The sequence below is a fragment of the Lepus europaeus genome, chromosome 2, assembly GCF_033115175.1.
Source record: "Lepus europaeus isolate LE1 chromosome 2, mLepTim1.pri, whole genome shotgun sequence".
NCBI lineage: Eukaryota > Metazoa > Chordata > Mammalia > Lagomorpha > Leporidae > Lepus > Lepus europaeus.
The window spans coordinates 150,370,916-150,395,404 of NC_084828.1; the positions used below are offsets into that span (position 1 = coordinate 150,370,916).

General features: G+C 44.0%; 1 protein-coding gene across 1 annotated transcript in view; it reads right to left on the reverse strand.

The window, feature by feature from the left end:
• LOC133752068 (collagen alpha-6(VI) chain-like) overlaps positions 1-24,489 on the reverse strand; it is a 111,596-nt gene that overhangs the window by 70,959 nt on the left and 16,148 nt on the right. Inside the window, exons 7-18 of the mRNA XM_062182342.1 lie at positions 23,434-24,003; positions 15,673-16,016; positions 15,512-15,590; positions 13,068-13,222; positions 9,925-10,017; positions 8,694-8,747; positions 7,186-7,257; positions 7,074-7,100; positions 6,678-6,722; positions 6,533-6,586; positions 5,421-5,483; positions 398-463 (exon numbers count right to left, since the gene is read on the reverse strand). Of these exons, the coding sequence (XP_062038326.1) occupies positions 398-463; positions 5,421-5,483; positions 6,533-6,586; positions 6,678-6,722; positions 7,074-7,100; positions 7,186-7,257; positions 8,694-8,747; positions 9,925-10,017; positions 13,068-13,222; positions 15,512-15,590; positions 15,673-16,016; positions 23,434-24,003 (1,622 nt within the window). The remainder of the gene's footprint in view (positions 1-397; positions 464-5,420; positions 5,484-6,532; positions 6,587-6,677; positions 6,723-7,073; positions 7,101-7,185; positions 7,258-8,693; positions 8,748-9,924; positions 10,018-13,067; positions 13,223-15,511; positions 15,591-15,672; positions 16,017-23,433; positions 24,004-24,489) is intronic.

The window sequence follows — 24,489 nt, forward strand, 5'->3', positions numbered from 1 at the left end:
CTGCATCAGAACAAGGGCAGCCAGGACACGAACTGGTGCCTGTACTGGATGTCGGGCCATAGGCGTAAGCTTAGCCCACTACGCCACAGCACTGGCCCAGCTGCCCTCTTTTTTAAGTTAGGGTTCTGATGTTTCTCTTCAGGAAGGAAGACCTCAAGTGTGTGGAAAAGTCAGTCATCGTAAATTTAGAGACAGAAGAAGAGAATGTTTTTCCAATCTCGTAGACAAGGAGGAGTAAAAGATCACTGTGCTCCTAACAATAGTTTTCTATACCAATTCTATCCACGTTGATTGTAAGTTATGTATCAGACGTCTTATACTCAACCACCAAGAACTTGAGCTTACAGCACCCACAACGTCATTTTACAAGCTTCCTGGCAAATGCCCACTTAATTACTTGTCTTCCACGTTCTCCTTTCAAGCCCTTGGGTCCTTCTACGCTGTTGTCAGTTCCAGGATTTCCCTGAGAAGCAGAAAATGAAAGAAGAAAGTTAATAGGTTTTGAACATTTCTCCTTAAAAATATAACTGACGCGTAATACATTTAATTGTCCCTCAAAAAGTTCACAAGACACTTGAAAACAGATCCAAATGTCACACGATTTAGAAGTTTTCTTTTCTTCCTGTGCTTGGTGTTAGCAGAGGGATCACAGAGATCTCAGGTGAGCATGCTGGGAGAAAGCAGGCACGCAGCGTGGAAGGCAGAGCCAAAGGAAGCCAGGGTGATGCGGCTCAGATGGACGGCAGTGTTCGTCCTAGGTCTGGAGGAGCCAAAGGAAGCCAGGGTGATGCGGCTCAGATGGACGGCAGTGTTCGTCCTAGGTCTGGAGGGACCTCTTATTGCTATTGCCACTTTTATATTAACTTTGTTCACACTTCAGGGTTGGTGATCTCACTGTCCCCTGCCCTTGGGAGAAGGCAAATGGTTGGCACTGCCCCACCGTAGGAATGGGCAAACGCTGAGAGATGCTGAGGACTGCCCCTGGTACCCACTCTTACTTTGCTTTGATGTCCCACAAACTCACCCTCTTTTTTTTTTTTTTTTTGTAAGATTTCAGGAAATTCTGGAATCATGAGTTTTCTCTAGTAGTCAAGGAAATGTTCCAACAGAAACTCAGTCAAAATGGGCACACAGCTGGCACATTATCCTTAGTGGCCCAAACCAAAAGCTTTCTTTTTTGAGTAGTAGGGACAATGCATACAGCCCTGTATGCTGAGACAGTTGCCTGAGCTGGTTGATTCAGTCAATGCTTCCCTACACTGAGAAGGGACAATAATTATCCAATTCCATGGAGCGCCAGCTGCTGGGCTGTCAACTCTCAGCAGCCCAGATTGCCTCCATCAATCAATAAGCAATTTGCAATCACCAACAGAGATACATCATTGATCCAGATACATAATAAACTCTTTGAATAAGCAGTTTTTTCCCCAATCATAGAGATTATAAAGGGCTGAAAGAGATGGACTTGGAATTTATTTGATATAACTGATATTACTAAAATATACATAAAAATTAAGAATTTTCTTTATTTTTTCTTCCTTATATTTAAGTATCTGTCTCTAAAAACCAAGTAGCATATACTAAAATTATAACATTAGAAAACTGTATTTTGGTGAAAAGGGACAAGTGGGGAAAAGGGAATGTAAGCCCAGAATTTTATGCAATTTGCTTAGTGGCTAAGACTGCTCGTTATCCATATTGGAGTGCCTGGGCTGGAGTACTGCCTCCTCTTCCAACCCAGCTTCCTGCTAACACTGGGGGAGGCATCCGGTAACAGCACCAGTACTTGAGTCCCTGCCACCTACATGGGAGATCAGGACTGCGTTCTGGGCTCGTGGCTTTGGCCTGACCCAGCCCTCACTGTTGCAGGTATTTGGTGGTAGTCAGATCTCTGTCAGTCCCTATATCTCTATTTCTGTCTTTCAAATGAAGTGAAAATAAATTAAAATTGTTTTTAATAACTAAAAACATAAAGTTAGATGGTGAAAGAGGAAAAGAAAGAGAAATTCTCATAGGTTGAATTTTCAGCCATTTTTAAGTCATAGAACATTTCTTTTTGAAGATCTATTTTATTTATTTGACAGGGAGAGAGAGAGGGAGGGAGATATGAGAGAGACAGAGAGAGAGAGAGAGAGATTGATTTTCCATCGCAAATGGCTGCAACAGCCAGGGCTGGGCCAGGCTAAAGGCAGAAGCCAGGAGCTTCTTCTGGGCTTCCCACACGGGTATAGGAGCCTAAGCACTGGGGCCATTAGCAGGGAACTGAATTGGAAGTGCAGCATTTGGGACTCGAACCAGCAACCACATGGGATGCCAGTGCTGCAAGTGGTGGCTTAACCTGCTACATCACAATACTGGCTCCAGAACATTTCTTTTAAAATAAAAATTCTTTCACATTCTTCAACTTCTTTGAAAATGGTATATAATTATACAGTTGATAGACAATTAAGGAGAGATTCTGATGAAAGTCAATGGAAACTGTGCATCAACTTGTCAAGTGAATTTTTGGCCATTATACAGAGATAACTGACATGTCTTTGCACTTGAACTGGTGTTTCTTAATTAGTCTTATTTTTGGATAGTTCCCTGGATCTAAATTAGACACTGAAGCTGTTTGAAAGCTCTCAGTTCACCAGATCCTTATCAGAAGACGTCCCTTAGCAAGCAATGTTATCTTCAAGTGCCAATGCCTCTGCTTTTTAAATAAATTTATCTTCAGTGCATACCTTACATTAATGAGTACATTGCACCAAATTCTTTCTCTGATCAACCCACTGTATATAGACAGAGGATATATTAAAGAAAAAGTCCTGAAAGAATCTATAGAAGTAAAATTGACACTTTGAGATGTGATGACATTGAACAGTCCTTGTTTCGACTGTTGAGGAGTTTTTTTTTTTTTTAATATACTATTCATTGAACTCTTTACTTAGTATCGAGTTAATGTTATGTGTATAAAGTTAATTGAAAATATATCTTAGTAAAAAAATTAGAATGGGAATAGGAGAGGGAGGAGGAGGAAGGGTGTAAATGTGGGTGGGAGGGCAGGTAGGGTGGGAAGAATCTTTTTCCTAAATTTGTATTTATGAAATGCGTGAAGTGTGTATACCTTAATAAGGTTTCTGGGAAATATTCTTGTTAGCACTTGTTCTTGTAACCTTTGGCCACTCTGATGGATCTATAGTACCCTGCTCTCATACATTGCTGGGAGAAAGGTAAATCAGTACAAACAATTGTTGCTACAACTCTTCGACTGTAAAGACTCAAGTCAAGTATGGGCATACACATTGAGCTCCAGAAATTCTATTCCTAAAGTATAGGCTCAACAGAAATGTGTACAAGAGTACATCAAAAAAATGATGGCATTAGTTATAGTAGCATGAAATGGAAACAACTCAAGCATTTGTTACTATAATGGAAGACTGAAGCATAGTGGATTCACACAATGGACTACTGCACAGCAGTGAAGTTGAGCCAACTGCTGTTATACACATGGATGAAATCTCACAAGTGTTCAGTAAGACAATTCTGAAGCAGAAGAATACACACTATGTGATTCTACTATAGTTCACCTATTATTGGTTTATAATATATGGTGCCGTAAGAGTGATAACCTTGGGAAGGCTGATTTATTTGAAAGGAAAAGTTATAGAGTAAGAAAGAGAGAGAGAGAGGCAGAGAGAAAGAGAGAGAGAGAGAGAGAGAGAGAGAGGTCTTCCATCTGCTGGTTCACTTCCCAAGTGGCCGCAATGGCCAGAGCTAAGCAGATCTGAAGCCAAGAGCCAGAAGCCTCCTCTGGCTCTCCCATATGGGTGCAGGGGCCCAAGGACTTGGTCCATCTTCCACTGCTTTCCCAGGCTGAAGCAGAGAGCTAGATCAGAAGTGGAGCAGCTGGGACTTGAACTGACGCCTATGTGGGATGCCAGCACTGCAGGCGGTGGCTTTACCTGCTACACCACCGTGCTGGCCCCAAGGTCCTGTTATTTTTGCTCAAGCGGTCGTGACACAGGTATATCCACACTCATCAAGTTGTGAATGCATAGTTGTTCACTTTTCTGGTGTATGTTAGAGTTCAACAAACATTGAGAAACAAACACAAGTTCCAATTCATTAAAGGTTGGGGGGTTTACGTGTGGGCATGGAGATGCAGATCCTACAGAACTGATGTTCCCCTGGAGGTGGCCTTCTTCCTATACTTACTATACTGTGTTGTTTCTGTTGTGGGTCAAGCCTACTCAACTGAGAGAGGAGGAGCTTTGTGTCACAAGTTTTGTTGAAGATAACCATACCTGATTGCTCAGATCCAGGGAGATGAGGCTAATATTCTTAATAGCAAATGCCTCTTAAAGAAAGGAGAAGGGGCTGGCACTGTGGCATAGCAGGTAAAGCCACTGCCTGCAGTGCCGGCTTCCCATACGGGTGTCAGTTCAAGTGTAGCTGCTCCATTTCTGATCTAGCTCTCTGCTATGGCCTGGGAAAGCAGTGGAAGATGGCCCAAGTGCTTGGGCCCCTGCACCCATGTGGGAGACCTGGAAGAAGCTCCTGGCTCCTGGTTTAGGATCAGCAGAGTTCCAGCTGTTGTGGCCATCTAGGGAGTGAACCAGCAGATGGAAGACCTCTCTCTCTGTCTCTGCCTTGTTGTAACTCTGCCTTTCAAATAAATAAATAAATCTTTAAAAAAAAGAAAGAAAAGAGACTATGGGTTGGATAGTACAGTGTAGCAGGGTAAGCTGCCACTCAGAATGCCCATTTCCCATACTGGACTGCTGGTTCCAATTGAAGCTGCTCTGCTTCTGGAACCAGCTTCTTCCTAAGGTGCTTGGGAGGCAGAGGCAGTGGATTATGGCTCAGTAACTGGGCCCCTGTGACCCATGTGGGAGACCCACATGGAGTTCTGGTCTCCTGGCTTTGGCCAGTTCCAGTCCAGTTGTTCTGGGCATTAGAGAAGTGAACCAGAAGATATTTCTCTGTCTCTCACTCTCTCTCTCTCTCTGTCTCTGTCTGTCTGTCTCTCTCTCTCATGCCCTGTGTTTCCTTTTAAGCACATAAAAAAAGAGAAGGCTATGTTTCTTCCATTCTTGTCCCCTTTTTGAGATACTTGGAAGACAATGGAGTAGACTGGAATTCCTTCATGGCACCCAAGCTCAAGAGTAATTCTGAATGTTTATTTTTTCAAAAAATGCATTTGCAGATGGTGTGCAAGAGCTATGCTATTCACTGACCTTCTTCATCCGTGTTCAAAGAAAATCTAACGCAGCTGCCTGCTTTTAAAAAATTCTGTAAAGTTTACAACTGTGGTATTTAAGCTCAGGCTTTCTCTCATAGTGCCTCACACGGAAAGCAGCAGCCCCCCTCAGCAGAAGTGCTGATGAGAACCGGGCCCTTGCTCTGGTTCACAGCCCAGGCAGCCCAGCACTCACAGGATCGCCCCGCAGGCCCTTGGCTCCGTGGTCACCAGAAGTCCCTCTCCTTCCAGGGATTCCCTAAAGTTGACACAAATCAGAAGAAGATGAGAAGTTTTAATAAAATAAAAACAAAGAATTTATTTTCTCCCTGATTTGAATAATTAAGTATTTTTCTATCAAGTTTATTTAACTGGAAAGAACAGCTACAAAAATAGTTACAGGCATCACATAGATAATTGAGTCATGTACTTAATTATTTGCCCCAATGACAGACTCCATGTTCCAGACAGAGCTGCCACCTGAATCAGTTGTTACAAGTGTTCTGACAACCAGTTACTGCTCATTATCTTTCTCTAATGAGGCAACGGAGAATCAGAAAGTAATGGGATCTTCTCAGAGTGGCTGCATCAGCTAGAAACTGAGCTTCTGACTCAACCACTCATGCTTTGAAGACAAAGCAGGTAACTGAAGTTGCAGTGGGTATTTGTTCCAATGGGAATGATGCACAGATTCTCGACGTGCTGCCTTGCGCCCCAGGCCCTGGTTAACACCCCACTTCTTTTGCTGGCATGGTACTGTCTCAATAGCCCCTGCTCATTAATGGCCCCAGTTCTCGACTCCTCCCTGTATCTGTGCCCCTGCCATGTGCATCTGCAGTGACTTCCAATAGCAAGGGGATTCCCTTCAAGTGGTTGTGTCACATGACTTGATTTAGCCAACAGGAAGAGATGGAAGTGTCGCTGCCACAGCTCCAAGCCTAGGCCTCCAGAGGCCGTCGGCGGTCTTGTATGTTTCTCTTTGCCCTCTTGAGCTTCGTCCATAGCCATGACAAGGTCTTGGTCACCATGGCTAGGTTAGCTTCTGGTCCCAGGAAAACAAGAACACCAGAGTCAAGTCCCTGGCTGATCTACATACACATGAGCCTAGACGATTCATGCCCCGTATGGGTCAGCCAAACCCTTCAGACAGCAAGAAACACATGTTTTATTTGATTCAGGTTTTGTAATTGTCACAAACACTTTTGTGGCAGTAGCTAGCTGGTGCATCTGAGGTCGCTGTCCTACTCAGTTAATCATCCTTGTACTTCAGAGCCTGGTTTTTACGTTGTCCCTTCCTTCCATCCTTACCTGGATTCCCTCATCACCCTTTTCTCCTTTTCTTCCAGGAAGACCATTGTCACCCTAAAAAACACAGAACGAAAAAACTCAACTTCACATTTTCTTAATGGGAAATAACTCACAAGGTCTCTATGGTAGAAAGCAGAGGCTCTACCTGTTCTCCATTTAATCCGTCAATTCCACTTTCCCCATCTTCTCCCTGAAAAGACAGATGTGATTAAGAGAGAGTGCATTGCATCTATGTGCAAGGAAGTTAAACACCAAACAAAAGCAGTCTAACTCTGAGTTGCACATACAACCTCCTTGTTAGGTTGGGCTGGGCTAAGAGTAAAGACTATTTTCAGTAAAAGAACCGGTCGACAAATAACACGCATTCCCTGAAACAAAAGACAGGAGCAAACCAAGTGAGATGGTGGGCACTGAGAAAGGAAGAGCAACAGAAACCTCAGCTGCATCCTCTGCACATGAGTTCCCAAGGTTAATAGTCTCACAAGTGAAAATATGTCTTGAGAAGAGATGGGCCGATAAACGGATGTGCCTGGTCGCATACCTCTTGTCCGTTCAGTCCTCTGTTTCCCTGAAAATGGAAAGGACAGCAGCAGTTAGTATAGGAGACAGAGCTAACGCTGGGGAGGTGTCGCAAGGTGCAGGGCAAGCCCTACCTTGGGGCCTTTGGCGCCATGACATCCTTTAGTCCCTTGCTCCCCCACTGGCCCAGGGGCGCCTCTTTCTCCCTGTAAGAGAGATGACAAGTAGATGAGCTATCACCATCTGGGATATGTCTTGAAAACTTGAAGAAAGTATTTTAAAAAAACAAGTTTAACTGTCACAGTGTATAATCCACAGTTCCTGTTTCTAAATACTTAGAAGAAAGTGAGAGCCACTCTGTTGACAGGCCTTGGCTATGGATCTCACCTGCACGTTACGTAGTGGAGTTTCTCCTCCAGTGGTCACTAGGTTACATCCTCTTCACCTCCTTAATATATCCATTTGTCCTGTCCCAAGTCAAGATTAGGAGCTCTTTGTTTTGCCCCTGTTACTGTCAGGCTATTCCTACAACCCTGCTTTCTCGTCATCTACAATGGTGCTTGGGCATGCATTCTCAATACCGCCATTGTGTTCACGCTTCCGGCTAACCCCCTTCAGTGGCGGCCCACCAACTAGAAGACCGATCCAACTCCGCTGCATGGTATTCAAGATTCCCAGGAACCTGGGTCTTGCCTACTATTCATGAACACCATCTCTTCCTGCAGTATCTTAGGTTCCAATCATGTTGACTGTGCCATTTTGCCAACGTGCAATTCCCTAACCGGTACACATAGAATTTTCTTTTCCACACATATTGCTTGGAGAAATTTCTCCTTGTCCTTCAACCATCTGTTCCAGTATGACCCCTTGTTTGCAGCCTTCCCTTCTCAAACCCCAACTCTTACCAGTGCTGTGCCTGGGGCTGTTAGGGACCTGGAATGCCTCATTCTTTTGTACCTCCTTAAGCCTCTACCACAGCTCTTGTGTATAAACATCTGGAGTCACAGCTGTCTGATTTGCCTTAGCCCTACGTTGGAAGCTTCCTAAGGTGGGAATCATTTTTTCCTTTTGATGTATTTTTCTTTCTCTATGGCCTACCTCTCTATCTGACCTAGAAGATACTTAATACATATTTGTTAAGTGAATAAAAGAATGCATGAGTGCATTAATGAGTGATGTCTATGATAAATAATGTGGTAAATGGAAAGCTACTCCATGTATACTGTGAAATCAGTGTCTGGATGGAGAGCCAGAAGTCCACAGGAAAGGCCAGAGGGATGTAAGACAGAGTGAGGTCCCTGACAAACAACGTGGCAAATCAGTTTGCTTTAGCAAACTGGACCAGGAAGGGAGAAACGGCAGTGACTTGACTTGCTGGTAAAGCAGATAATTTTTGCATTGAGTTCATTGTGCAATGTTAGTGACCAGCCAAATGGGAAACAACAGACTGATGAGCTTCTAATGACTCCCAGAAACAACACTCGGTGAGGATCAGGAAGCCCTGAGATTGTACATAGGAATCTTTAGACTTTCTTGTTTCCCTCTGAACTGACCCGAGAGATTTCGCGTGATAGCTATGTTCCTAGGCATAAATGCAGTTGCAAAACAAGCAATCAAACAAGCAAAAAACTCCTAGACTTACTGCAATACCCTCTTCTCCCAGGTAGCCTTCACTGCCTTTGAAACCTGCGAGGCCCTGAAAAGAGGAAAAGGAAAATATCAGTACACCGTAGACCAGAGGCAGAGGAGATTAAGCGAAATCCCCCAACCTCACAGCTTCGTTTCATGTGCAGTAGTCAGAGCTCCCTCCTCAGCCTAGGCTGCACACACACAAACAAAATCTCGAGACGAGTATCCAGATAGTGTGTGTGTGCATGTGTGTGTGTGTGTCATAATATTGTCTGTAACTCTTCTGGGTTTTATATATTTAGCACTAGGGTTTATTTAAAGACAATATTCAAGCAAACAGAGATATGTTTGTCCTGGACAGACTAGCATTATCCTCTTTTCATTAAAATAAATTTTTTTTTAAGGATTTATGCTACATGTCAAAAGATGGACCACACACATTTACTTTCACTTTTTTCTGAGTTCTGTTTAAAAAAAAATCCAACCACTCTGTTTATATGAAGTTGAAACATTCAGGAAATAATAAATCTAAAAATTTGGGGAGTTACAGTGACATCTATAAATTATTTACAAATTAAATACACATGTACACAAGCAGCATTGAAAACATGATTTAACACATCTATAGCATATTTATACATAAACATTTCCTGAAATCTAAAATATTTTTGCATAAGGATACATGAGCTTTTTTTGGTTAGGAAACATGTACATCCATGTCTTTGGTCACTTTAACAAACAATTGTCCTGTTTTGTGTGTATATTTGTGACAACATTTTGATCTGGTTCAAGCTGAAACCTCATAACATCTTTTGCTACAGTGCAGTGATCTGATTTTCAGCAGACTACACACACACACAAATCTTCTACTTGATTTTAATGTTTCTGCCACCATTAAAAACGGAACCTGAAGTCAGTGGTTGGGGTCGAGGAGGTTTTCACGACTCAAGATGAGACCAAGCTAGTTTTCCTGCATCATCATCATGGCTAGGACAATATGTTATTGAGGATATTGGAAATTCTTTCTCCTGAAACTTCCACAAAAAGCTTTTAAAAAAGACTGCAATTAAAAATACCAAGGGAAACTGATGATATCTCAGTTGACATAGAAGAGGTATGTAATAAACGTTTCCTGTAGAGGTTGTACCAGAAGTTAAAGTCACTCCTTATTTCTACCTAAACCCATGGCTGAGAGACAGACTACAGTCTAAAGAAAGGGAACCGTGACTCTGGACTACAATCACCCTTTTCCCGGCTTGTCCAGGCTCTCCCATGGCACCGTCTCTTCCAATGCACTTGCAGAACTGACAGCAGCAAGTCCTTTCAGCAACGTTGACCTTGGCAGAGAAGGGGAAACTCATTACCTTTGGTGTTGCTTCCCAGATCACACACACAAGCCCTGCAGGATGACCAGGCTCTAGCACAGATTTAGAAACCTGTTGCCGGCTGGCGCCGTGGCTCACTAGGCTAATCCTCTGTCGGCGGCGCCAGCACCCCGGGTTCTAGTCCCAGTCAGGCACCGGATTCTGTCCTGGTTGCTCCTCTTCCAGTCCAGCTCTCTGCTGTGGCCCGGGAGGGCAGTGGAGGATGGCCCAAGTGCTTGGGCCCTGCACCCCATGGGAGACCAGGAGGAAGCACCTGGCTCCTGGCTTTGGATCGCGGGCCATAGCGGCCATTTGAGGGGTGAACCAATGGAAGGAAGACCTTTCTCTCTCTCACTGTCTAACTCTGCCTGTTAAAAAAAACAAACAAACAACAAAAAACAAAAAGCCTGTTGCCCATCGGAGTCACGGCTCACAGAGAATGTGTGAAACTTGGCTTCCATCTTTCCTTTGTGAACTGCATTTTCCAGCATTTGAAGACTTCCAAATCAACTTGAAAATGCGTTTGTGTTATCAAAATAGCATCCGTGTAGCCAGGGCCAACTCACTGTATACGGATTTACGGTTATGGTGGCTTCTTCCCACCCCACCCCAGCACTGACCGTGGTATAACTGATTACCCTGTATAATTCTACCCCAAATGCTTTGTTCAACAAAACAGGTGCTCTCTTCTTCTTTCCATGTTTTGTGAAATCTTAGTATGTTAGAAGAGTTACACGATACCCAGTGTAACAGCACTTGGGACTAAGTCCAACGGTGAGCATTTCCAGAACATTTTTGGATAGTATTTCAAAAATACCAACTAAATACCCAGCATTTTGGAAGCAATTGCTGTAGAGGTAGGGACGTGGGGGGGAAATATTCTTCAGCCAACAAACCATACTGTATACTTTAAAATAAGTATTCCAGACTTAGTTATCCCCTAAATAGCTGGCATATTGCTTCACATTTGTACAATTAACCCACCAGATTTATTTTTAGGAAAATTCTGTTTGCAGTAAATGCTGTTTCATAATAGTAGGGTATAATCAATCTTAGTATTACATAGTTTCTCATTAAATTTCTAGTACAAGGGTGAGTATTTGACACTTGGTTGAGAAGCTGCTTAGGATCCCTGTATCCCATATCAGAGTGCTTCGTTCACATTCTGGCTCTTCCACTTCAGATCTAGCTTCCTGTTAATGAGCATCCTGGGATATCATGATGATGATTCAAGGACTGGGGTCCCTGCCACCCACATAGGAGACCCGGATTAAGTTCTGGGCTCCTGGCTTCAGCCTGGTCCAGCCTTAGCTGTTGTGTGCATTTGAGGAGAACCAGTGAATGAAAGATCTCTCTCCAGTGAAGTGTCACCAAACTCTGACACTTTTGCTTTAATAAAAGACTGGTAATGTGTGATCTGTAAGGTTTTAACACTGTTTGAGAACTTTTGAATGAAGTGCCAACTTCTGCTATTTTCCACCTTATAGATTTGCACCTAAGTACTCACAGATGTTTAAAGCCAGCTTTGTTCCTGCTTCTGAATATGTGAAAATAATTACTGAAAGAATAGGGACGTTTTGTTGGAAGTCTTTTCCTACACGGGAAGGCAGTGTTTATTTTACAAAATGTATTTTTTTTCCCTATCTACAACTGTTTGAAATCTGCATTGGTAGTTGATAGAATGAAGTTGTTCTTCATAACAAAAGTTTGTCAGTTTTGAGAGATCACAGAAATGAAATGCTATATAAGCAAAACAATAGTAATAATAATAATTTGTAATATGCTGTAAGATTTTGGTTATCTAAATAAAGTTTCTAACATGAAACCCTAGGAGCCATTTTGTTGTTGTTAGTTGGTTTTACACATTTCAAGTTTTATTGCTTTTCTGAAATTTTTGGCAAATGGAAAACTTTGTGTCACAAAACAAACTTTGTGTGCTAAGTAACAAAGGGAGAAATTGCTGAATGATTAGAATCATTTTTCATCATATTAGATTTTTTTTTTTTAGTTTCTTGTATTAATGTTTACTTTACTTGAAAGGCAGATAGACATACAGAGATCTTTTAGAGAGATCTTTCATACCCTGGTTCTCCTCAAATGACTGTATGTTTCTGAAAGAAACATGATTAAGGTGTATCATATACAGGTTTTAGATTCTTAAAAATAGAACCTAAGGCAAAAGTCTGCAGAGCCAAGACTACCCTTAAAAATCTTTCAGTGGCTCTTAATGTACAATCTTGGAGGTGCACTGCCGCTAGTTTCTGCGCTTTCTCTAGTGGAACCCCATATGGAATGTGCTCTCAGTTACAGCCTCTGTTGCAGAAAAATGGACATCTCGGACCCGAGACCCATCCTCAGGATGCCAAGCCGCGATGCACTCCCATCTCAGAGTCTCTCTGGCACTCAGGTTCATTGACTGTGCTTTGGGCAGGAATGTAGATACTATTTAAATATGTCTTCCAGGAGCCAGAACTATGGCGCATAAGGTTAATTCTCTGCCTGCAGTGCCACCATTTCATGTGGGCACCGGTTCTAGTCCTGGCCACTCCACTTCCCATCCAGCTTTCTGCTATGGCCTGGGAAAGCAGTAGAAGATGGCCCAAGGCCTTGGGCCCCTGCACCTGCGTAGGAGACCGGGAAGACGCTCCTGGTTCTTGGCTTTGGATAGGTGCAGTTCTGGCTGTTGCGGCCATCTGGGGAGTGAACCAGCGGATGGAAGACCTCTCTGTCTCTCCCTCTCACTGTCTGTAAATCTACCACTCAAATAAATAAACACAATTTTAAAAAATAATAAATATGTCTTCCTTTCTTTTTGCCTACTCCTTTTTTTGGGGGGGGAGCAAACATAAATTAGACACAAAATAACATCTGTACTATATTTCTTTTAAATACCCTTCTATTTAGGCTGTTTATTAAGTCAGAAAAACCTTTCTTCACTCACAAATGAACAGAATTAGTTTAGATTCATAAGCATCAACATTAAGCCGAAATTTAAACTCACTCTCCATCTCTGCATAACTTACCAGGTGCTTGGACAGCTGGCTCCCAAGATCCCTCATGCCAATAGTGAGCTGTGTTCTGTACTCAAATCCCTTCCCAAACTCCATGTAGAGAAGATCAGCCAGGTCACTTGAATGGACAGCTCCATCCAAAGCCACGGTTATGAGGGCATTCAGGCCTGTTCAACACAGTTTGCAAGTCTCTGAACGAGGTGGATTTGATTAATCCTTTTGCATGTCTTTAAAATTGTTATTCTCAGCAAACCTTTGCACATAGAGAATTCGTTATTGTCCACTTCCTCTAACCACATGTAAAACTGACAACGGGCAAGACCTTAACAATAAGAGCCAAAAAGAAATCATACATGTTTAAGACTAATTGAATTGGAGACATGGAAATTGTAAGAGAACTTCTAGTTCCCTGATGGTTCAAAATGAGAAGGTGAGTTTAAAAAGCATTCAAAACTACAAAAGAGTCTGAATATCAAAAAAGAATTCTACAGTTTTGGTGCCCTATGGGGATTCTTAGAGCAACAGCCCTGACATCACCTGCGAGCTCACTGGAAATACGGCTCTTGGGCTATGCTACTTCTACTAAATTGGAATGTGTATCTTACCAAAATGCCTAGATTGTGTGCATGTTAATGTATTAGAAGCATGGCTCTTAGTAACATGATAAGGGATCAGGAATCACGTGGGAACTGGAATTATTGAAAGTCACTAACAGATCTATGGTCAGACAACTAGAAACCAACGGCTGACAACCATCCAAAGCTGTGGCTCAGAGGCCTTGAGAGTTTAAGGATAAGAATATTTCAAAGAAAACCTTGGGCCAGCAGCAACTGAAATCATTTACACCTAAATAGGAAAAACCAGTGCAAGAGATACTTGATCTCTCGAAAGATGCTCCACACTTTTCAATGAACATTGTGGTTATTATTCATCTCCCCCATTCAAAGATTTTGAATTTCTGACAATACTATTTAAAAACAACAACAACAATGACAAAAAAGCTAGTTCCTGATGTTGAAACTTGTTGGTTTTTTAGTGGGAAGAAAGGATGGTCTGGAATTCTGGGTATTCTGAAGCACTGTCTGGAAAAAAAAAATCTCTGATGGTGTCTGCAAGAGGTAAATCTTTGACCCATTAAAAAACCACTAAAATTAAAATTAAAATTACCCACCCAAAATAAGCACTGCAGGGTTTTTGTTCTTAGTCTTAATTAAAATTTCTATTAAAGTTCATGAACAAAGGCCAAGACTCCATAGGATAAAAAAGAAGGCAGCTTTGGTAAATACAGGGCAAAGTAAAACCCTTCATCCTCCAGTTGTAAATTCAGAGCGCACTGCAGTCTGTTTTTGGTTGAGAAAGAACCCAACAGAACAGACCACAGTCCAGGGTATGTCAGCCAACCCTGAGAGCAGATGTCTTGGGCCAGCTTCTTTAGAGGCAGAGCCCATGGTAGGGGACTTGGGTGTGCACCATTTGTTGCGGAAGTCTCTGTGAAGAAAGCTGGGGCGAGCAGCAGGGCAGGGTCGGGGACGAACATGAGCAAGAAGGTGTTTCAGTTGGAATCCAGTTTTCACCTGAACCTAGGGAGCTCTGGAACATAAACTCTACCAGAGCACTGGTGTCATTTGGAGGCAAAGGTTCCACTCTTTGTACTCGGTCTGCTGCCCAAGGATGAGGAGTGAGCTCCTGGGTGCAGGGCTCCCATTGGCAGGGCAATTCTTCCAAGAGGAGGCAAGATATGGGCAGTTGGCTGAGGCTGGGTGAACCTGCAGTACACAGTGGATCTGGGTGGGGCAACAGCAGCGCCCCCAACAGGAGGTATTTCTACTCTTGGTCGGACCGGAACACGTAGGTGCATTTTGCTTCCATTGACCCACGTTTTCCTAAGAACTGATAATAAGTCACATCAGCCATTGGTTCTCAAAACCAATAGCCTGGTGCCAGAGCTTTAAAAATTCCTGAATACCAGGCTTGGCTCATTTGTGGTCTGAAAGGAAGGAACTGATTAGAAGGCCCCAAACATGAGCAAGTTCACCCAGCAATGCTTGCAAGTCTGGAAAACCTTAACAGTCGTACAAGAAAACAGCCTCTCTTATTACTTGGTAAAAAAAAAATACACACTTTTCATTTCAGCCAATACTAAAGCAGCAGCAATATTAGATAATGTGTGGTGAGGGAGAATAAAACATTGTCCCGGAAACATTAGGAAGAAGAAATTCAGGACTGTGAGATGCAGGGCAGTACTTTGTACTCAGTGCTATTTCCTGCTCAAAAGGCCTGGGGAAGAAAAGGAGGTGTCAAAATGTCGAGAGCTCGTTTGCTCTGCCAACTGCATACAGACTATAGAGCGTCAAATTCAAGGTTATTTGGGTGCCTGGAAACTTCCAGGCAGGGCTGGGTTCAGAGATGACAAAGTTAGCAAGTAGCCCTTTCCAACTCCGCCCCATGCTCCATACCTTCTTTCCTGAGTTCATCAGATTTTTGTTCAAGTTTCTCAATGTCATCATCCAATCCATCTGAAAATAATAGGACCACCTAGGGAAGTATTCAAAAATAGGTGAATGAGTAAAAAGTTCATAGTAACCACACAGCAGTGAATAAAAAACAAATGCGTTACCTTTCCTCGGGCAGCCGATTTGTTCTGAAACGTATCCCACAGAGAAGTCAGGAGGTTTGTGTCGAGAAGCGAAGGTCCTTTGACTGTTACGCCCTTCAAGCTGTTCAGTATGTTTTCGCTGTAGATCTCAAACTTGGGAGAGTATCTCCCCAGGGCATTTGTCACTTGAAAAGCCACACTCACCCGAGTCTCTGTGCCCACTTCACAGCTTACTCCATTGAGGGAGCTGATGGCACGTAAGATGTCTTGAAGGTAGGCTTCCATCCAAGGCTGGCCTTCAAACATAGTCTGCCCGTTCTGATGAGTTGAGATATCAAATCCCACCACAACATCCACAAAACAATCTAGGATTCAAAGGAAGAGAATCAACAAACACCTTTATTTGGCTCGGACTTGAAATTCTCCAATTACAGTTATGAACTTGGAAAACTAGAAAGGACACGAGTAAGGCTTGGGGTCACTCGATTATAACTCGTAAAGGTGTAAGTCCATTACTACTTTCAACTGGTATAAGATCTGGATGTTTCTTATAACAAAGTTCTGAAAGATTTTATCATAGCTTTTGAAAAAAGTCATGTAGAGGGGCCGGCGCTGTGGTGTAGTGGGTAAAGCCACTGATTGCAGTGCTGGCATCCCATATGGGTGCTGGTGTGAGTCCTGGTTGCTCTGCTTCCAATCCCGCTCTCTGCTATGGCCTTGGAAAGCAGGAGAAGATGGCCCAAGTCCTTGGGCCCCTGCATCTGTGTGGGAGACCCAGAAGAAGCTCCTGGGTCCTGGCTTCGGATCGGCGCAGCTCCGGCCATTGCAGCCAACTGGGGAGTGAACCATCGGATGGAAGGTCTCTCTCTCTCTCTCTCTCTCTCTCTCTCTCTCTCCCTCTCTCTCTCTCTGCCTCTCTTCTCTGTGTAAATCTGTCTTTCAAATAAATAAATAAATCTTTAAAAAAAACACAAAGAACTCATCTAAAGATTGGTTTTGATGATTTGTCTTTCGAAAAGGAGGGCTCTGATTCTTCTGTTTTCTAACATCTACTTCGGAAAAACAAAAATTAAAAATCCAAAAGAGCCTCTAAAATACTGCCAATTTAAGTCTTTTTTTTTTTTTTTTGACAGGCAGAGTGGACAGTGAGAGAGAGAGAGACAGAGAGAAAGGTCTTCCTTTTCCATTGTTTTACCCCTCAATGGCCGCTGCCGCCGGCACACCGCGCTGATCCGAAGCCAGGAGCCAGGTGCTTCCTTCCTGGTCTCCCATGCGGGTGCAGGGCCCAAGCACTTGGGCCATCCTCCACTGCACTCCTTGGGCCCTGCTCCACTGCACCCCCGGGCCACAGCAGAGAGCTGGCCCGGAAGAGGGGCAACCGGGACAGAATCTGGCGCCCCCAACTGGGACTAGAACCCGGTGTGCCGGCGCCGCAGGCGGAGGATTAGCCCATTGAGCTGCAGCGCCAGCCCCAATTTAAGTCTTACAAGTGAACAAAACTGTGAATCAAATTACCCACATTCAACCGTGTCAAAGATGGTGGTGACTTCAGGAGCTCAGCCAGTGGGGAAGCCAAGCCACCATTTTGGAGTTCTAGAAATACTTAGAGGTGCTTGAGGGCTTCAAGGGCTCTGTTCTTGTCCTGGTGTCCTTATTATTTCCACCTTAAGCACTGGAGGAACTGGAAGTGTCTTGATAATTTGAGTTGAGTTTCTCACAGGCAGATAATTAAAGAAGGATACAATCACATGACAAATAAGGAATGGTTTTTAATTTTCTTTGTTTACATCTGCAGTTTTTCAGATATTTGTTGCGTAGGCCAATGCCTATCTACTTTACTTCCCAGCATTGACTGGTCAAATGGGCATTTGCAGTCTTAAAACCAAAGTATCTATTTTAATTCTTTTTTGTTTGTTTTTATAAATTTTTAAAATTTTTTTGACAGGCAGAGTAGACAGAGAGAGAGACAGAGAGAAAGGTCTTCCTTTTGCCGTTGGTTCACCCTCCAATGGCCACCGTGGCCAGGGAGCTCCAGCCGGAGTATTGCGCTGATCCGAAGGCAGGAGCCAGGTGCCTCCCCTGGTCTCCCATGGGGTGCAGGGCCCAAGCACTTGGGCCATCCTCCACTGCACTCCCGGGCCACAGCAGAGAGCTGGCCTGGAAGAGGGGCAACCGGGACAGAATCCGGCACCCCAACCGTGATTAGAACCCCGTGTGCCGGTGGTGCAGGCAGAGGATTAGCCTAGTGAGTCGCGGTGCCGGCCTCTATTTTAATTCTTAAAACAAGGGCTGATAACTTCATTTTTAATGAGGAAAGAGCTGGGCAAAGAAAAATAAAAGCCTTATTAGATAATCAATTTTCACCATGAGATTCCAACTAAATTTGTTACTCTCCCAAATGTGAAAAGTCGGTCTTCTACTTTTTTTTACTTAATTGGGAAGTCTCCTCTTCAGACATTTTCAGCAAGTAAAGAGACAGAATCTAGTCAGAAAGAAGCATCTGAGGATGTCTTTCCTGAGTTCCTGGCCAATCTGTATCCTGTCATATCTGTTTTGAGATGGAAAGTTTTGCTCTTAGATCCACAGTGTTTGAACCTCTGGGTAGAACGCCAGTCAGTAACCAAGGTGTGTGCCTTCAAGGAAAATCAACTCTCATAAAAAAGAAAAACAGCAGCAATGCCACAGTGATGTTGACCCTGGGAAACTGCTCCCTTGTTCCCTACAAAACTCGAGCATTTTAGATTAATGTCTAGATTGATAAAAGTACAGTCTCTATCTAAATAAGTTCCTTTGTGACTAAATCAAACTAACCAATGATTCCGTAATACTGTGATCCAAGCAATGGAACATGTCAAACAGATCCAAAGCTAGCTGCCATGTTGTCTACATACAATCAGGGAGACCAAGGCCAGGCTGGGCAAGCGGGCTCTCAGCTAATGACTTTGACAACTCTGAGACATGTTCCCTGACACCAGGAGCCCTTCACAGTTTTGGAACTGGAGTGCTCCAGGACAGAGGTTGTGATTCAGAGAGAATCTGCCAGTGATGATTCCAAAGAACTGGAGCCAGGAACCGTCTTGGATGAGCTAGGGAGCAGAGCAAAATTGGATTTCCAAAGAGAAATGATGAAGATTAAACTGGGACAACAGGAGTGGGAGTAGAGAGAAGGCTATAAAAGCAAGGGAAATTAAGGAGGTGACCCACAGGACAGGCCACAGGAGGCGACAAAAAGGAGAAATCAAAGCAGCATTCTGGGCCTTTGCCGAGCCCTGCACACAGCAGTGTAGGAGCGGGGAGGGGGCAAGGCTTGGAGTGAAAGACAGGAAGTTCAGTCTCAGTCACGGGCTGGTCATGACCCTGGCACTGCTAAACAACTTTTGGCACATTTTTAGCCTCTCCAGGCATTACTTTTCTTGCCTATAAAAACAATGGGATTATATATCTCTAAATAAAAAAAAAAAAAAAAAACCAGAAAAGGGTAGATTGGACTAGACAGCTGCAGTCCCATGGTTCCTTGCCAGGCCCCAAAGCTGAACCTAATTATTTGACTCATAAGGCAGGTCCTTAACTGGAGTTGATTGTAGCAGATTCCTAGTATTAAGAAATACTGTCAAGAGGCTACAGTGTAGTCACAAGATGAAGAGACGATTCTTGAGAAAATATTTTAGAAGTGAAGGGGAACTATGAGCAATTATTAGATGGATAGGAGAGGAATTCGTCTGGGCCTTTGAAGGAAGGGGCACCATAGATACAGAAGAGAAAGAATGTTCTGGAAAATATAGTTAAGTATCGTAAGGCACCCAGTAGGCACACAGGCACACCCCCTCAAGACTTGGACATGTGTCCACTGGCGAGCCCGGCTGCCATCATTAGTCTCCTGACACAGTAAGGCAGAGGGCCAGGCTCTGACACAGCTCCACCACGCTCACCGCGGCAGGGCCGCAGGGGCGGAGGTGCCCACACGCAGCCCCCATGAACTCTTGCAGGCTGTGGCCCCCTCGCCATTTGCAGCCCATGGGTCCTGTTTCTGGTTTCACCAGCAGTTCCTCAAAGCTGGATAACACAGCTGTGGGCGAGTTAACACTCTGTGGGGTCAACTCTGACTAATGAGAGGCAGCAGGTGGGAAGGAACTGGCAGACGGATCGTCTCCTCTATTCCCCCTTCTGGACTGGTTTCTGCCGTGGCCCCACGGGGCCTCTCTGGTGATGTTCTGCATAACCAGTGGCCCAGGGGTGCCTTCTCAAGAAGCTGTAGCTACTCCACTCAGAGACCACCTGTGTTTCCTTCCCTGGCTCACATCCCTGGGACTGCACTCCTCAAAGACATATCGTACAGACACTTGGCTCCAAGCTCTGTTTTCTAGAGAACCCAGTTAAGACAGGAACATAAAGAGCTCCTTGTTGGGAAAACTTGGAAATGACTATTTTTTCCCCTTCTATTTCTCTCATTTCTTGATTCAGATCCGAGGTTGTCTCTTACTTCATATAATCAGATTGGCCTTTTGTTTCATCCATGTTTTGATCCCTCTATTTATGATTATAATGTAAGAGATGAGAGAGACCGATTCTCTTGCTACCTCGTCATGACTTCATGCCAAGAAGGTAGGGCGTCCTCATCCTGGAGTCACCGAAGTCTTCTGTAATGGGTAGAGTGCCCAGGTTCAAACTAAAGTCAGGAAAATAAGCGTGGATGAAAGTAGAAAAACACACGTTGGAGATCAGTTACTTAGAAGAATTTGGTGTATACTGAGGCATAAAATTTGAATACAGCTCTAAACTATTGCCTAAATCAAGGAACTTTTGGTAAATTGTCCTTATGCAAACTAACCATTGCTCCATGTATCTGCTTTTCTAATTTTTAAAAAGGATTTATTTTATTTTGAAGGACAGACTGAAACAGAGACAGAGAGAAAAAGATCATTCTGCTGATTCACTCCCTAAATGGTCTCAACAGCCAGGGCTGGGCCAGGCCAAAGCCAGGAGCCTAGAACTTCATCTCAGACTCCCACATAGGTGGCAAGGGCCCAAGGACTTGGGCCATCATCTGGGGCACTAGCAGGTTGTTGGATCGGAAGTGGAGCAACTTGGAATTGAATTGGTTCCAATATGGGGTACTGGTATTGCAGGTGACAGCTTAACCTGCTGTGCCACAACCCCAGCACCACATGTCTGCATTTCTATGATCACATCTAGGTGCCTTCTATATCACACTACCATAGTAACTCATGCGCACTGAATTTGCCATTCACCATCTTACCTGTCCTTAGGAAACAAATAGAAACTTTTTTTTTAAAAAGATATTTATTTGAAAGGCAGAGTTAGAGGGAGAATTAGAGGGAGAGTTGGAGAGTGAGAGGAAGAGGGAGAGAGATCTTCCATCCACCATTTCAGTCCCCAAATAACTGCAACGCTCAGGGCTGGGCCAGGCCAAAGCCAGGAGATTCATTTGGGTCTCCCACGTGGGTGTCAGGGGCCCAAGCACTGCTTTTCCAGGCACAACAGCAGGGGGCTGGATCAGAAGTGGAGCAGTTGGGCCCATATGGGATGCCAGCATTGCAGGAGGCAACTTAACCCATTATGCCACTGCACTGGCCCCAGAAATTCTTCTAATGTTCCTTTCATAAAAGAGAAACCCATGACTTAGAGAAGCTTGGCCAAGGTCCCACAGTTACTACTGTAAATCTCGCAGTGGGGATTTAGATCCAGGCTGATCTGGAGTTCTTGTGTTGAACGATGTCATCTTACCACTTCCTGGGGGGCCAGTGAGGATATGTCATGCAGGTGACTAGTTCTCCTACTAGATTTTGCTGTTGGAAGTGACAGCTTAGGAGCAAGTGGTATCCCCAGGGAGCAGCAGCTGGCCGGGGGTTGAATTTCAAAGATACAAACCCATCATGTGTCCACAAGCTCCGGGTACTTACTGGTAAAACATACCATGTAGACACTAGTTCTTTATTATGTCAGCAACAGATAGCCTTGACCATGACTACAAAATAGCTTAATTTCACCAAGAAATAGAGGGGAGGGGAGATGGAGTTTGAGGTCAGACAAACCTAGGTTGCAAAATACGCTTGGTCTGTTATTTCCTCTCAAAGATGGATCAGGCCAGGAATTTTCCTTTGAGCACCAGGTTCCATATTTATGAATGAAAATAAGAACACAAGCCACTTCGGTGTTGGCAGAATGGAATGAGATAATGCATTGCAAGTGCTTAGAGCACCATGCTTGATCTTTCATAGGTTCTCAGCACATAGGGACCCCAGTCATTTCCCTTACGTCTCCACACATCTGACCTTCCATTCACATACACTGAATTACAGCAAACTAGAGAAACTCTTTAAAAGGATTTCACGTTAGGAACCAGAAAAAAAAAAAAAGACTCAGAAAAGGAAGTGACTTTCCAAAGTCATGCATTATTTTACTAAGAAGCAGAGCAAATGTTCAGGCTCCAAGTCCAGTTTGCTTTGAGCCACTCTAAGCTATTGTCTGCTTTCTTTGATTTGGGGATTTATAGTTTCAGAAAAACTGGCGTCCCCTACTGCATTTGCACATGCCTTTGAAGCTTTATCAGGGCTCATTCCAGCCTCGTCAGCCTGCAGCTCACAGCTTGGCTACAAAGCCCTCACATTTTTGCTTGCTGGAGTAATAACTTCAAGTTTACCTCAATATATAGTATTTTCCTCTCTCTCTCTCTCTCTCTCTCTCTCTCTCTCTCTCTCTGTCTCTCTCTCTCTCTCTTTGTGTGTGTGTGTGTGTGTGTGGTTCATGACCATTTCCTTTAAAGATAACTCACTCACTGCTTGGAATTTGCACTCTTGTTTTTCACTTTCCATGATTGTTTTTCTTTTCATGCACTGAAGTAGAAACTAGGTGGTTCCAAGAAGATTTTTCTAACGATTGGAAGTATTTCACATGCAAGAGGAAGTGGACATGGCAGGTTTGCCAGCGGTGATCAGATACGAGGAGACCGTGGAACAGGACTAATGAATCAGCAGCCCCTGATGGACCACAGGAGTCTCGACCTTTAACCTACACATCCTATCTCATCCAAAGGCTGAGACTGGAGTTTAGAATATTTTTGGAGAAAACTGCTCCTGTGCTGTAAAGCGCTCCAGCGATACACGTGCACACACACACACACACACATGAAGGGAAGAGGCGATTTCCTCTTTGGGTCTCCAGAGTGCCTCTTAATGGCCACCTTGAGGCTTTCCTTTCATGGTAGAAACCCGGGGCTGCTCTTTGCCGTGGGTCATCGCACAGAATCATAGCCAACCCACAGGGGGACTTTATAGCAGAGAAAGCTGCCTGTTTTCAAGACACTTTCTTCCCCTCTGTTGGAAAAACATAAAAATGTGCTAAGTTTAAGAAAATATTTACTGACTTCTGCGGTGAAGTTAATAACGCTCTAGGGATGTTCCCTCCCTACCTGTACACTGTGCTTGGCAGCCCTGGAGGCCCTGTTGCCAGGCAACCAAACTCCATCACACAATGTACATCTGAGACAAGTTCTCCCACCCCGAACCCGCTGGCTTGTGTACAGCAGCCTTTTCCTCACACCTTCTGAAGTCAAGGCATTCCCATTCCCAAAGAGGGCATGCTCCCCCAGGATAGAGTGGGGAAAAGGAGATCCAGGACCTCAAACACCCTGTTGCTTAATGTACAGGTCACTGAAGATACTTGGTAACTGGGAAAAGTTCCATTTCAAACCCAGAGGCACAAACCTAAATTCTCGCAGCAGCCCCAGGGGATGGAAGCAGAGCTGGGGAAAACATCACTTACTGCTCTCACTCCCCGAGGTGCAGATGTTGCGCACAATCCTTTTTTTGATCTTTTTCAGCTCATCAAAGTTATCAACTGTGAGTTTCTTATCCGCGGTCCCCGTGATCTGGATCAGCTGCTGATGGTCCACATTGCCGATGCCCACCGAGTAGATGTCCACACCTTTCTGGCGCAGCTCCTCGGCAGCCTGGGCTACCTCATCCTGAGACTGGCCATCTGTGAGGACCAGCAACACCTGGGGGGTTCCTGTGTTGATCCTGCTGCCCATGTCCGGCTGGAAGTAACGTCCCACGTGGCGGAGGGCAGCGCCAATGTGTGTGTACCCAAAGATCTGCTGGATGTTTTCAATGTGAAGTGACACTTCCTTTTCACCTGTGAAAGTTCCCAGGAGAAACTCTGGCTGATAGGTGTGGCTAAACTGGGCTGCTCCAATCCGCACTCTGTTGAGGCTGACATCAAAGTCTTGAACAACAGATGCTACAAACTCCTTCATCTTCTTGAAGTCACTTGGGTCAATGCTGTTGGAACCGTCCATGAGGAAGACAAGATCCACTTTTTCAATTTCACAATCTGTAAAGAAAAGGAAAGGGAACAACAACAAAAATCAGATCATTATCTTCTTTAGCCCACCAAGAGTTTGCAACTGTATTGAAAGATTTTTGAAAGTGGTTTCATATTTTACGCTACCCTGTGGTCACATTCATTGGAGAGGAAATAAACGAATAACCAGATTATAAGTAAAGACAGCATCAGGCATGAACCACTCATGCATCTTTTTATGCTTCTCTTGGCTTTTCCATTTTGTCTTATGCCATTTTCTTTTCCTAGATGCAGAGAACAAGGGATGTTGCTGTAGAAAAAACATGGCCTCACCTGCACTCTAGTCTTACCCTTCCAGAAAACCCAGTAACAGTAGCAGCACAGCAAGAAAAAACAAAATAGCACACAACCATTTCAGAATTCAGACAGACAGATGGTTTGGACTTGTGACTTGGCTTCCTTGGTCAGTTGACCCAATAAATATATTTTTTTAATTTATGAGGGCAAATCGAGGGG